This window comes from Quercus suber, unplaced genomic scaffold (genome assembly GCF_002906115.3).
Source record: "Quercus suber isolate HL8 unplaced genomic scaffold, Cork oak 2.0 scaffold_130, whole genome shotgun sequence".
NCBI lineage: Eukaryota > Viridiplantae > Streptophyta > Magnoliopsida > Fagales > Fagaceae > Quercus > Quercus suber.
Genome location: NW_027069593.1, coordinates 330,646 through 344,513, shown reverse-complemented (window position 1 = coordinate 344,513; position 13,868 = coordinate 330,646). Strand labels below are relative to the sequence as shown.

Below are 13,868 nucleotides of genomic sequence, written 5' to 3'. Positions count from 1 at the left end.
ACTCCCTTCAGGCAAGGCATGAAAATAGAAAAGTATCTATCAAAAAATAAAAGAGCAACAGGCAAGGCATGAAAATAGAAAAGTATCTATCAAAAAATAAAAGAGCAACAGGCAAGGCATGAACTAGGGCTATTGTGGGATTGGTTGGGTGACAAATTTAAATTCTATCTTATGGAATGGAATGCTGATTGTTCTCAAATAAAAAATGGTGGTTTGAGGGTGAGGAAAGAGGGCAAATTTAATCAAGCCCTACCGGGTAAATGACTTTGGTGTTTTGTGGGAAGAAGACAGTCATTAGTGTGGCAAATTTTTGCTTCAAAATATGGGGAGAATTAGGGTCAATGGTCCACTAAACAAGTTAAAGGTACCCAAGTTTGTAGTTTATGGAGAAGTATTAGAGTGAGTTGGTAAGATTTGTGGAGAATGTATAGTTTGAGGCAGAGGATCATGCAACAAGGTGAGGTTTTGGCACAATAAGTGGTGTTCTATGTTCATTCATGTTATGCACATAATAATATGAATGGTGATTGAACATAGGTTAAGACATGAAACAACAATATCAGAGAATCAATTTGGTTTTATGCTAGGACGATCTACCATGGAAGCTATTTTCTTACTTATACATCTAACAGAAAAATAAAAAATAAATAAATAAAGAGGCATGTAAAGATCTTCATATAGTTTTCATTGATCTTGAGAAAGCATATGATAGGGTCCCTAGAGAGGTTACGTTGTGGGCTTTGGAGAAGAAAGGAGTTCCTCTAAAGTATATTCAGTTAATCAAGGATATTTATGACGGAGTTGTAACTAGTGTGAGAACAAGTGGAGGAATCACAAGTGAGTTTCCTGTTACTACAAGTTTTCATCAAGGATCAAGAATCAGCATTAAGCCCATATCTCTTTGCACTGGTGATGGATGAGCTCACTAAATTGATTCAAGAGGAAGTCCCTTGGTGTATACTTTTTGCAGATGATATAGTTTTAAATTGTTAGTGGATGAAACTAAAAGTGGAGTTAATGCCAAGTTAGAAATTTGGCAAAAACCCCTAGAATCTAAAGGCTTTCATTTAAGTAGGACTAAAACGATGTATATGGAATATAAGTTTAGTAAAAGTAGAAACAAAGATAAAGGGGAAATAAGACTTGATGACCAAGAGATACTAAAGAGTGAGAGCTTTCGATATATTGGATCAATAATTCATAAATATGGAGAGAATGAGGAGGATGTGAATCATAGTATAAGAGCAAGTGGATCTGTTAAGTTAAAGGGAAAATTTTATAAGATTGTTATACGACTAGCGATGCTCTATTGTAGCGAATGTTGGACTAAGAAGCAACATATCCATAAAAAGAGTATAGCAAAAATGAGATTGCTAGGATGGATAAGCGGGAATAGACAGAAAGATATGATTTGAATTGAGGAAATCCGCTTAAAGATTAGACCCCATTGATGGAAAGATGAGAGAGAGTAGCTTATGATGGTTTGGCCATTTTCAGAGGAGACTAAGCAATGAATTGGTAAGAAAGAGTGGGTTAATCTAAGTTATGAGAATGAAAAAAAAGGAAGAGGAAGGCCAAAAATAACATTAGTAGAAGTAATAAGAAATGATATGTCAATGATAGAATGGAGGGAAAATACTCATGTGGCCAACCCAATCTAACTTGTCAACGATCCATAGCTAACCCTAAATTTTCGGACTAAGGCCTTGTTATTGTAATAATATGAATGTTAGGTTCAATGTGCAATCATATTATGCTGCTGATACACATTTCCCTTATAAAAGTATTTGGTGCTAAGGCTTCTAAAAAAATCACGTTCCTTGTGTTGACAGCAAATTACAAGAAGCTTCTAACTTGTGATAATCTCACGAAGAGATGAAACAATTTAGTAGATTGGTGTTGCATGTATATTAGAAGCTCTTACACAGTGAATCATTTATTATTGCACTGTGACATTGCATATGCATTGTAGGCTTTTTTCTTCTTAGCATTTGGGGCTCAATGGGTTATTTTGAGGAGTGTAGTTGATCCCTTGTCTAGATGGAGGAATTGATTGGGAAAACACTCTTCTTCCATTTTGGATCTATTTCCCCCTATGTCTGCTATGAACACTAAAGGAGATAGAGAAAGCAATGTATTTTTGAAGATGAGGAACCTTGGTGGCTAAGTTAGAAGTAGTTTTCTACAAGATCTTTTTTTTTTTTTGTGATAGGTAAGTTTTTTACTAGATCGTTGTTTGAATAATCCTTAGCTTTAGGTCTTTTTGAAGCTCATTCTTTGCAATTCTTTTGGCAATCTTATTTATACATTTGTAGATTTCAAATTCTCGAACATTTCAATATAACTATCCTTCTTTGCAATTCTTTAGGCTATCTTATGTATTCATCATATACATGAGGAGGTTCCTATGCTTTAACATAATTTTATTTACTTATCAGAAAAAGGCTGTAGGCAATTGCCCAACACTTGAATTTGGGTTCGAATATGCCTTTTAGCCCAAGTCAGACCCAGTAGTTTAGACCAATGTGATTACCAGTTATCTAGATAATTAGTGTCAACCCAAAAGACATAAACAAATCAGTGCATACAATTATTTATGACAATGATGACAAAATAGCGATGCCATTATAATAATGTAACCAAATTGTTATTAGATAAAAAATCCTATACTAACAACCTAACACAACAAGAAAACAAATATGCCACAGGAGTTAGAAGATAATGGTATATATTTCCTAGAAGCAATCATTTTAAAAAAGAAGAAAGCCAAAAAAAAGAGAAAAAAAAAAAAACAAACAAACAAACAAACAAACAAAACAAACAAACAAAAGTCAAAAAACAAATTCATCACCTGGCTTAAAAAGTTCATCGCCTCTTTAATCACCTCTTTGAATCTATCATCATCAAGCCACCCAAACTTTGTAACACGACAAAGTAGCTGGATTAGGGATCCAACCACAAAAGGCTCCAAGTCAGGTCCTCTAGTTGCCAGATAGCTTATAAGATAGTTTCCTTCAGACAAAGTGCAGTTCGGTCAAGTTTGGAAATAATCAAGAGATGAGGTTGAAAGAAACAATTTATGAAAACGGTGACTGTCAATGTTAGCTGAAAGTCATCCACTCTCACAAATATTAAAGGTGAAACCCAAAAACTTCCCAAATGTCTGCTTCTGCCTCATTTATTGCTATTTTTGGTAATATTAAACTTTAATGTGGTTTTGAATCAATAAAATACAGCAGTTAATATTGTGAATTGTAAAATTAACCAACAGACATCATTACTTCATAAAATTTATAGAACAGAGACAAGAAAAGTCTCATCTAGAGGATAGAAGCCAGTCCTAGAAATTTCCTCCACAAGATATACAAATGCATAAATATCCGCAAGCAAACAAGAATATTACGAATATCAAGACGAAGCTGCAATGGGAGGCTCTGCTCTGTCACTTGCTTCAGTAGGCTCGAACTAGCCAGCATCAATGCATAAGGAGTCAATGAATTGTCCAGAATGTACTGACATTGTGAAATGTAGTCAGTGTTCACAGAAAAGCATTTCAGAGTTCTCTCAGCATGAGCTCGCTCAACAGAGTCCTGTGAATTGTAAAGCCTTTCACACAAAATTTCAAGTTGTGCCAAACTCTCCATTGTTGACAGCTTAAGAGGTGGTGTTTCCCAGAATTCAAGTAATCAAGCACCCACCAACAAAGAAGTCAATTCTCTCGCCTTTCCCACGTATAACCAATATACATCTACACATTTCATACCAAACGCATTTACATACTCTGAGATGGAGGGCAAAAAAAAGGAGAGAATTAAAGGGAAATAATTATAGAAAAAGTGGCGGTTCAGCTCAAATAAATAGATTGCAATAATTTTTGAAGAATTGAATTCAATATTACTAATACTAGAATGTAATGTTTACAGATGTACAGGACAATTTTTAAAACTAAATTGTTTCAATTACAAGAGATGCTCTAAATACAATGAGAACGCCGGATATAAGGCCTGTGTCAGAAAAATCCAACTGCTATAGCACCAGTCCAAAACAAAACAGCAGCATCAATCCTGAGAGAGGAAAGGAAATTATTAAACACAGTAGGACTAAAGCACATTCTACTAGATGAAATCCAAAAAGATAATTCCACTTATATAGGCTTCATCCACTTTTTCGGTTTTTTTCTTCTTTTTTTTTTTTTTTTTTTATTAGTCTTCATTATCTAAATTTATCAAACTTGTGAACTTTTTTCTTAACAGCAAATGTTCATTTCATTTGAGACAATATACAAGATATAATACTAAAAGTTAAAATAAAATCTCCATCAATAGCCAAACACTCCAGGATGAAAACCAATCTCACCAGCAGATTCTATAAACATCTAAACAGTCTCAAAATTTCATACAAGCATCGCCTCTACTAAAAATATATTATCGACAAACAAATTCAATGCAGAGAAAATATATTAACACATATAATCTCTAATTAAAATTCAAAATAGGTATTAACTTCTGCACAAAAAAATTAAAAATAAATAAAAATAAACAATGAATCTTAAACCAAATATAAATCATATATCATCAGCACTATACAATTGATGAAACCGACTGAGCAAATACATTGAGTGCAATAACAAAAAATTTGTGAAAATTATACCTAAATACAAAGACAATTTAAAATCAACAACGCAAAGATTTGGATACATATTTATACTTGGAAATGAATACACATACATAGTATTGAAGATTGAAATCAAAGAACAGAGATAGAATTTTCAGTAAGGGAATCGTATTCGCTAATCGGAACGAAGCTTTCTTACGTGGATAAAAAGCAAAAACATGGGCTCTGTATTCAAATGGAAGCGTTCTTTTTTTTTTTTTTTTTTTTTTTTTGATAGGAGATGGAAGCGTTCTTGGAGAGGGTGAAAGAGTGTATAAGATATAAAATAATGGGGTTTGCAAGTAGATAATCAAGCTTGGAAGTTTTTAACTTCTCTATTTTTTCTTTTTTCTGAAAAAAAAAAAAAAAAAAAAAAAAAAAAAAAAAAACCATCACTATTTATTTTGATGATGTCTACAAAATATAAATAAATATATGAATTTTATTAAATATTTTTTCTGAATTAAATTTATTAAAATATTAAAAGTTTTAGTAAAAGGTTAAATATAAATGAATAATTTATTTATTTGTATCGAAAAAAAGGTTTGAAAAAATGTTTTTTTTTTTTTGTTTGCACTTGGAAAAAACACTAAAGACAGAATTAAGTGTCATAAGAACAAGGAGTTAGCAATTTATTAATATTTTTCATCTACAATATAAAAAATTTAATATAAATTTAGGATATAAACATAAATGGAAATAAGCCAATAAGAACTACAATTTTTAATTTTTAATAAAAGCTTGGTGCACGAGTTGGGTTTGTGCTTGAGTTTGACCTTACCAAGTTATGTAAAAATGAGCTAGACAAAAAAAAAAAAATAGATTGTTATTCTTATTATATATGTTCTTTTTTTTTTTTTTCTTTTTTCAAGTTCGAACAAGGGAACCATCTAAGAAGTCCATGTTCAAATTAATTAGATCTAGAGTTGTGAGTGAGCCTCTAACCCCCAACCCCAATAGTAGGCAACCCATACTCTTAATAATACTTGAGCATTACTCCACATTAATTAATGGGTGTAACTGTTGAGGCATCACTCATATGACTGGAAAAAATACTAAAATTACAAACTTTTTTATGAAAAAAAAAATCATCTAGCCCTATGCCTTGACGTACACACCCCATTTGTTACTCAAAGGCTAAAATCTAGCCAACTTCTTCAATTTAACATGGCTATAAAAGGCAGCCAAGAGGTTTTTCCATGCACCAATATTATAATTCTATGTGATTGCGTGAGAATTTAGATTGTAGTGTACGTACACCATCACTGTGAGAATTCAATTGTGCAAAGTCAAAAACTATGAAAAACTGTGTAAGGTGAAGTAAAGGTTCGTTGTTCTTTAGTTTAGAGTGCTCGAGTGAGTGGAGACTCACTCTAGAATCTAGATAACATCTGCTTCGGTAAAATTTTGGAGCAAGAGCGGTAAATTCAAAATAAAAATTTATTCATGTTTTATACAATTTCTAATATTGGTATAAAAGTCATAGTGGTTGTTTTCGTGCTCTAGTAATGTCCTTGAGTTGTTTTATAAGGACAAAAAAAAAATTGTTTGATTATTTATTTGGAAACTTTTTTATGTGTATTGATAATTGATAGCTCTTACAAAAATTTTCCCTGCTATCACAAATCACAATCATGACACATTCTTACCAAAAAATAATAATAATAATAATAATAATAATAATAAAAAAGTGTGGTGCGTCCAACATGACATTTTTCAAAGCTTTATATTTTCTCATTTAATATTTATGCTGAAAATAATATTTGATTGAATTAAATATAATTGGATTATATTTAAATCAATAAAAAATTGTAACTAAAATTTTTTCAAAAAAATATGTAATCGATTGGAAAAATATAATATTGAATTAAAAATTGCTATTTCTCTTGGACGACAATGAAATAAAATAAAATATGGATTTTATATTTTTTATTTAATGAAAATTAGGCTATATTATGCATTGTGCGATTTTTATATGAAAAAAAATAGTGCATAATTACTCAAAATTAGACGCACAAAAATAATTTTACCAATATCAAAAAATTGGGCATTTTTTTATTTCATGTAATTAGTTTAAACTTTAAAGTATTTAATTCCATAATTATTTCTTAGTCAAATATAAAATTTACAAATTAATATATGATATTAAATTTTCGAATTAGCAAAATAAAAATTATTTCTTTGAGAAATACAATTTATTTTTTTTATTCGGTTAAGCATTTTGAAGCATGTTTAGCTCTAATAATTAACGTTTCTCAAAAAAATAAAAAGCCCTAATAAATAATAATTAACTCTTTACATGTACAAAGTGATCAATTGTTTTAACAAAGCATATTTCTAAGCTCTAATAATTAACTCTAGACATGTATAAATTGTTCAATTGTTTTAACAAAGCATATTTCCATGATATACTTATAACTGAGAAGTACATAGAATTAATTTAGATAGTAGGAGTATGTTTGAGGTAGATTTGTTTCCTTCCATATGCAATTTCACTCTAAAATATTAAAATTAAATTTAGTAATGAACACTAGTTGTGTGGGAGATGATTAGGAAGCTTGGCAATTTTTCAATCTTGTGACATGTGCTAATTATTCAAGTTTATTTTAGATCAAACACAACAAAATTCTTTGAAACGTGTCTGTAATATCTTGCAGGTAAAATTTTGTAGAGAGATGAAATGAAAAAGCATCATAATTAATTCAAACAACGGGAAAAAATTGGATGAAGATAATTATGACATTTGGCATCTCAAAATCTAATGTTTTAAATGGAAGCGGTCTTGGAGACTTTGATTTATTCACTTAAGTGCAAAATCCGTTAATTTGGATGAATATAAATAACAGTTTCATTTCAGTTCAAAATTTATGGGTGTAAATGTAACAAATGAAACTTTGCAGACTAAATAGTGAGAATGTCAAACCACATGGATATTGTAATTTGCAATTTGATTTTTATAAGGTAAACAGGATTTTTTTTTTTTTTTTTTTTTTTTTGAACAATACGTTGATACATCAATATATGTGATAGTATGCATATTTTACCAGCTACAACTCAAACAGTGTACAGATTGAAGAGAACTGAGAGGCTGAGGATATAGAAAGGGGAAGAAGGGAAGTGAGTGTTGTGTGATTGGTATTTACTATCACTCCATAATACAATAGGGCCACAGCAAGCAAAATGATATAAATATGACATTGAGTTTAGTTTGGCCAATGAATAATACTTTCGATCCACAAGCCATTGATGATCTAAATTTCTATTTCATCTTAGTTTATTCACAAACCATAAGCAATTCTTGCTGTATCCTCAACACTTTTTACACTTGTCGTAATTTTGTGAAACAATTACACAATAGTCAGCTTATGATCATTTAATTTTACAAATGCTTGACCAGTGCCCAAACAACAATAATTAGAATCACAGCAGCAATGACTAGCAGAATCAAGTAAGAGCAACCGCCTTTGGTCCGTCTATTCAGCGCAGCCAGTTTCTTTTGCACCCGCTGCTCCAAACAAAAGAACATTAGCTTGAGTTGAACAGCTAAATATAAGTTGATATGGGTGGTAGATTATCTTGTAAATATACTGCCTAGGTAATAAGCAAAAAAAAAAAACCCTGATATCCAAGCTCATTATTAAAATACAGAGAAATTAACACCTTTTGTGAGTGTGTTTGTGTGTGTGTGAGAGAGAGAGAGAGAGATAAATGCAGAGAAATAATCACTTTCTATTAGCCTTTGAATAATAAGTCATAATGTAAATGTAGTTCATGTTGCCTTAGCAATGAAGATGATGCTGATGTTCTGATGCTAGCAAAACATGCAAGGACAAAGAAGTCCAAGACAAAGGTCAATGAGTCATGACAAACAAGAGATCTGCCATTCCAGGAACTTCAAATTCTTGTTGTTCTATTTTGTTTATTAAGCCTACAGAACTTTTTTTCTCATATTATTTTAAAACCAAAAAAATTGATGTTGGTTCTTTAACATGGTTATGCCCTATGCTCAATTTCTGGAGGTCAAAGTATTATAAAGTTGGATGCTTTGGCACAAAGACAAGTGAACACTGCCATGCGCAGGGATTCAAGGTTGATAAGAGTGCAACAAAACAATAGTAATGGTGTAACCTGTAGGTGGGAATCTGTTGAGTCCACATGCTGATCCAAGTTATCCTGCATATTGCAAAAGATAGAAAAACATAAAGTTATGAGACCGCAGAAGTCAAAAGCACAAATAGGATGGTAAACATCAGGAAAAGGTAAAAAATGGAGAACACATCAGTAAAAGAACCAACCAGAAGCCTAGTATGGAGGTTAAGTTCCTCATTGACTGCCAATGCAATGTGTTTTGTACTTGTTACTGTCTCCTCCAATTTTTCAAGACCTTCATCTTGTTCTGCTTTCAATGATAGTATGTAATTCAGATTACAAATGTATATACTCTAATCCAAGTAGCATAAAAAGTAACATGTGTCCAAGTAAGAATTACATACCTTTTATAATTTGCCGCTGAAAGCCTACAAGACCATGGTTGTCCAAGCACTTTGTTCTGTTCATGATGTCATCTTGCTTTATATTAGGCCCAAGCAAGCTATCTCTATTATTGAAGCCGGACATGTTAAGAGTAGCAGCCATCTGGTTGGCTTTGGAACTCAAATTTTTTAGCATGTCTTGACGCCTATTCATCTCTTTTCCTGTTCTGTTCATCAGTAGAGGCAAGCTTTAATAAGGTTGTTGTGATAATGGTTAATTGATAAAATTCACTCTTTCCTAACAACTTAAGTTTTTAGGAAAATCAGTAATTTATCTTAGTATCAAAGCATATGGTCCTGAATTCAAATTCTATCTCCACTCTACCTCCCATTTTTAAAAGTTCAAAATCCCACATGTTGGACCTCAAGACTTTGGGCCTACCCATGAGGGAGACTGCTAGGATAATGGCTAAGGGACTCTTTTCTATCAATTTAAGCTTTTGAGAGAATCGGTAATTTATCAAAGGTCAAGGAGAAAACATTATCTAAAAGAACGATTTGAATCTCATAGAAAAGAAGGTAACTGTTGCCATATAAAAATTACTTACCTACAATTACATGTTGCACTCATTTGGTTATTGTATGAATATAAATTAAAACCAAAAATCCTAAACCATTCCAATTCCAGTAAATTTTTAACACTTTTAATACTTTGGTGAAGTCAGACTTCAAAACCTGATACCAGAAAACATGAATTTTGATGCAACTCTGGAGGAACACCACATAACAACCAACCACTGCAGGAATGCATAATGTAGACTACAACAGCATGCATGCAAGGACTTAAGACATGAGTAAGAGATGCGCTGCAGTACATCAAGAGCTTGGAATTTAAAACTTTTGAATTACACTTACCAAAGCAAGTAAATAACAAATTATTTCCTTTTCTAAGAGAAAATCATAAGGTTACCATCAAAAGAAAGCCAGCACATTGAGATATTATTGGCAACAAAATTAATGTCAGGTTTTTGGTAATAGTAAGTAGTAGAGAGGGGGGAGGGGGGGGTGGTCATTGCAGAAGAATGGAGGGAGTAATATAGTGATGATGGTAGTCTGAGGCAGTGGTGTGGATGGAGAAGGCAAGCTATAGGTGGTCAAAGTGGTTCAATGTGTAAGTGTCTTTTGCTACACAAAGAGAAAAGATTCCTACAATGAGCAAGGCTGCTTAATTGGTAATTCCGAGATAGCTTCTAATAGTTATTTTCTGCTTTCCATGGTATGTTTCTGATTTTCCAACAAATATAATCAAAGACGTGAGCCATTTAATTCCCAAACCAATTTCACCAGTTCCCGAATCTTTAACAAATCCTAAACCTAATTTCCTAAACTGTAGAATCTTCCCTTGACATCCTACAAGGCTACACCATTGAATTTAATTCAAGAGTTGTAGGAGTAGTTTTAAAAACTTATGCATTGCTACTTGAAAGACAATGCATTAAATGGTCTCCTTTTCAAAAGTTGGGTTCTCTAAACAAACCAAAAATATGAGACTGAGAGAGTAGTTTTTTAAGAAAGACAATTATCACTTAACTGACTGGCATGTTCTTGTTTATATATAATATAAGTTCCTTGATTACACGTGGCCGACTTTGACTAGTCTTTAAAGGATCCATAGCCAACCCCAAAATTTTGGAACTAAAGTCTTATTTTTGTTGTTAATTATGTTCACTAGAAGCTTATCAATTTGAAAACTCAAGGAAACCAAAATTATGTAGTTTAACAAACTTTTAAAGATGTTGTGGCCATCTTTATGCCCACAAATTCTGGTATCTAAATTAACTCGATAGGATACATTCAGCAAGTTTGAGATATTTGGATAAGCGACAATGTAATAGCTGATGACAAATGGAAGATTACAACCAAAACCACAGAATGATTAGTGGTAAACAGGAATGAATTTTTACAATGGCACTACTATTGACGTTTGGCAACTACAAACACAGCATGTAAAATATGTATTATTGATGTCTATATAGATGAAATCAACCTACGGAAATTTGTACAAGAGAAACTATAAAACATGCATTTCAAGCTAACAAACACACTTCAATCAATTAGTTGTGTTACAAGCACCACAATCCACAAGCTCAAGTTTGAAAATAACATGCCCTCATATAGCATCAGTTTCTTCCATGACAGTACCAGAACAGCTACTAGCGTACTAAAGTTCAACTATACATGAAACAGAATCCTTTTCAAAATTGAGGAACCCTTACGACTTGCACCTATATTGCAAATGCCTTTTGTTTTAAATATTTCTGAGCAGCAATGGAAGGCATTGCCTGTCTTATTCTTTTTTTTTTTTTTTTTTTTATCCTTAAAGATTAGCTAATGTGGATTTCCATTAGAAACTTGAAGTATATGAAACAAAAACTTTTGTGATGTGATTCAAGACACATTGCAGCTTAATTATTTTGCTATAATGATACAAATTCCACTAGAATACTTACATTGGCTGCGTATTAGAAAGCGTTGACAGAAGTAACTCAAGAGTCTCAAGTTTGGTCCTTAATATTGTGATCTTTCTCCGAGCTGTTGACAAATGCCGCTGTGTTTCTGGTCCAGATGGAGGCAGTGAACTACTTCCAGCAATCATATCTTTGATATCCTCAGCTAATTTTGATGCTTCATTGATTCCTCGCATCCATGAGTCAGAAGGAGACGTCATTGTAGCTGAACCAAAAATGCATTGTTTTTAGACACATGTATCACAATAAGTTTTAAAAAAAAAAAAAGTGTTGTAAAATTACCAAAACTTGAATTACCAAGATTGATTGTGTACGTATTTTGGGCACAATTAATAGGAACCAAAAATTTCAACCCAAAAGAAAAATTGACACCAACACACCAAGAATTACGTTGTTCGACAATAGCTTATATCCACCGGTAACAGCAAAAAAATTTCACTAACAAATTTGGGAGATACAAATTTAGTATAGAGAGCACTCTCACAAATCACAATCCCAAATTCCAAATACACCCAAATTAAATGACTCTTACTCACAAATACAAAAACTCTAATGCTAATCTCAAAAGCCACAACACTTATATTATATAGTACTGGCTGTAATTATCAAAGTCGGCTAACACTCCTTAGTCCTTATAGCCGGTAGCCACAAAGAAGTCCAAAACCAAGTAGTAATCAATAGATATAAATAAAAATAAAAATAAACTCAGTACTTAAATACATTGCCGTGCACGGGACATATATTACGGCTGAAGGTAACCGACTTAATGGTTTCCAATTCAAGCCACGTCACGTGTCTAACAGAAAGTTCCAATACAAATTGAAAAGGAGTCAAAAATCTCAACAAGATTACATGCAAACAAACTTAAAAGTTTTATCAGTTTAAACTAATCCCTGATTTTAGAGTACAAAGTCGTTTTTTTTTTTTTTTTTTTTTAGGGACTAAAATCTCATGGGCTAAACTTTTAGGGACAAAAATGGTATTAAATTAAAGCTTAAAAATACAATACATAGTAAATATTGTGATATATTCTCTCTAGCTAATAAAAGTTACACGCAACCGTACACTAGTCATTCACTGTTCATTGAAAGTTTATCCATAACATAATCACAAAAATTGACCGTGTTGGCGTATCATATGCAATTTAAGCTTCAAATCACTTTAGCTTTTTTTTGTTTGACACAGTTCAAATCACTTTAGCTGAAAATTATAAATGGTATTCAACTCTTTTACCCATTGCTTTTGATAAAAAGAATAGGAAAAAAAACAATACAAGGATATATAATTAAATAAACCCATATAAATAAAGTTATTGAATATGCCAGCAAACATAATATTTCTGTGTGGAGTATGGATGGGTCTGAGACTCTGAATTATAATAAATATTCAAACAAAGACCAGATCAACTAGTGAATAGTAAACCAAAGCCAAATACAAACAGAGAGAGAGGTTTATAGATTTTTGGAATTGAGAGGTGTTACCTTTTATTTTGATGGGAGATTATTTGATTGAAAAGGGAAGATATATTGAATGAAACTTTAAAGGAAGGAAGGCGTGGTTACGCTTAGAGAAAAACAGAGTGGCGTGAACGTATCAATAGTTGGAGAGAGATAGAGAACACTAGAACAGCAACAGTGTTTGGAGTGTTTGTCCGTTTATGAGTGAATGTGCATTAATTGAAGTTAAAGCACTACTAATAATCACCAATGAATTTCACGTGTTTGTATGTTTCTATTGTACGTGTATTAATATTCACCACAGCCTACGGCACCAATAGATGACCAAAGTTTGGTTCATCTTTCACCAATTTAGCGCTTGGTCATGGTCGGGTATGGGTACCCAACCTGATTATTTTATCGTGAATACCCGATTCTCTTACCTGATTAGCATCAATACTCGGTTCGTACTTCGTACCTGGTCGGGTACAGGAATGGATTGGTGTGTGACTTTGATGTTGCTGCTGAGTAAGTACAAAATAATTTTATTTAAAATTTTTTAAAGGGTTGGGTTTTTTGAATTAGTTAATTGGACTTATGTTGTTTTAGATTTATTATTAGTAATTTTTGTTATTGTGCTAATTTTCTAGGCTTGTATATTTTGTTTTAGATTTTAAATATATTGAATTTTTTATGGTCTTTATGAGAGGAATGCTTAAGTTATAAATTTGTTTACAAATTGCTGATATAGTGAGTAATTATTAGTAAGTCATAAAATG

At 32.1% G+C, this 13,868-nt stretch overlaps 2 protein-coding genes across 3 annotated transcripts in view; both read right to left on the bottom strand.

The window, feature by feature from the left end:
• The window catches only part of LOC112004199 (uncharacterized), a 38,356-nt gene extending 33,364 nt beyond the window's left edge, over nucleotides 1-4,992 (bottom strand). Inside the window, exons 1-4 of the mRNA XM_065776205.1 lie at nucleotides 4,728-4,992; nucleotides 3,982-4,064; nucleotides 3,404-3,781; nucleotides 2,852-3,012 (exon numbers count right to left, since the gene is read on the bottom strand). Coding sequence (XP_065632277.1) covers nucleotides 2,852-3,012; nucleotides 3,404-3,644 — 402 coding nt within the window. The 5' untranslated portion in view covers nucleotides 3,645-3,781; nucleotides 3,982-4,064; nucleotides 4,728-4,992. The remainder of the gene's footprint in view (nucleotides 1-2,851; nucleotides 3,013-3,403; nucleotides 3,782-3,981; nucleotides 4,065-4,727) is intronic.
• Nucleotides 4,993-7,793: 2,801 nt separating this feature from the next.
• On the bottom strand, nucleotides 7,794-13,316 carry LOC112004203 (syntaxin-51). Of its 2 annotated transcripts, none has more exons than XM_024036435.2 (6): nucleotides 13,135-13,316; nucleotides 11,636-11,858; nucleotides 9,147-9,352; nucleotides 8,949-9,049; nucleotides 8,782-8,826; nucleotides 7,794-8,158 (listed from the first exon to the last, which is right to left on the bottom strand). In XM_024036435.2, exons 2-6 carry the CDS (start codon nucleotides 11,851-11,853, stop codon nucleotides 8,033-8,035), a joined length of 696 nt encoding a protein of 231 aa, XP_023892203.2. In that variant the 5' UTR covers nucleotides 11,854-11,858; nucleotides 13,135-13,316; the 3' UTR covers nucleotides 7,794-8,032. The 2 variants fall into 2 exon arrangements, with proteins under 2 accessions (XP_023892203.2, XP_065632276.1); XM_065776204.1 differs by lacking the exon at nucleotides 13,135-13,316 and adding an exon at nucleotides 11,951-12,503.
• Nucleotides 13,317-13,868: the final 552 nt, after the last annotated feature.

Coding starts and splice junctions, on each gene's coding strand:
- LOC112004203 (XM_024036435.2), bottom strand. CDS start 11,853: ATGACGTCTCCTTCTGACTCATGGATGCGAGGAATCAATGAAGCATCA. Junction 9,050..9,146: donor TCAGCGGCAAATTATAAAAG/GTATGTAATTCT, acceptor CATTGAAAGCAG/AACAAGATGAAGGTCTTGAA. Junction 8,159..8,781: donor CAACAGATTCCCACCTACAG/GTTACACCATTA, acceptor TGTTTGGAGCAG/CGGGTGCAAAAGAAACTGGC.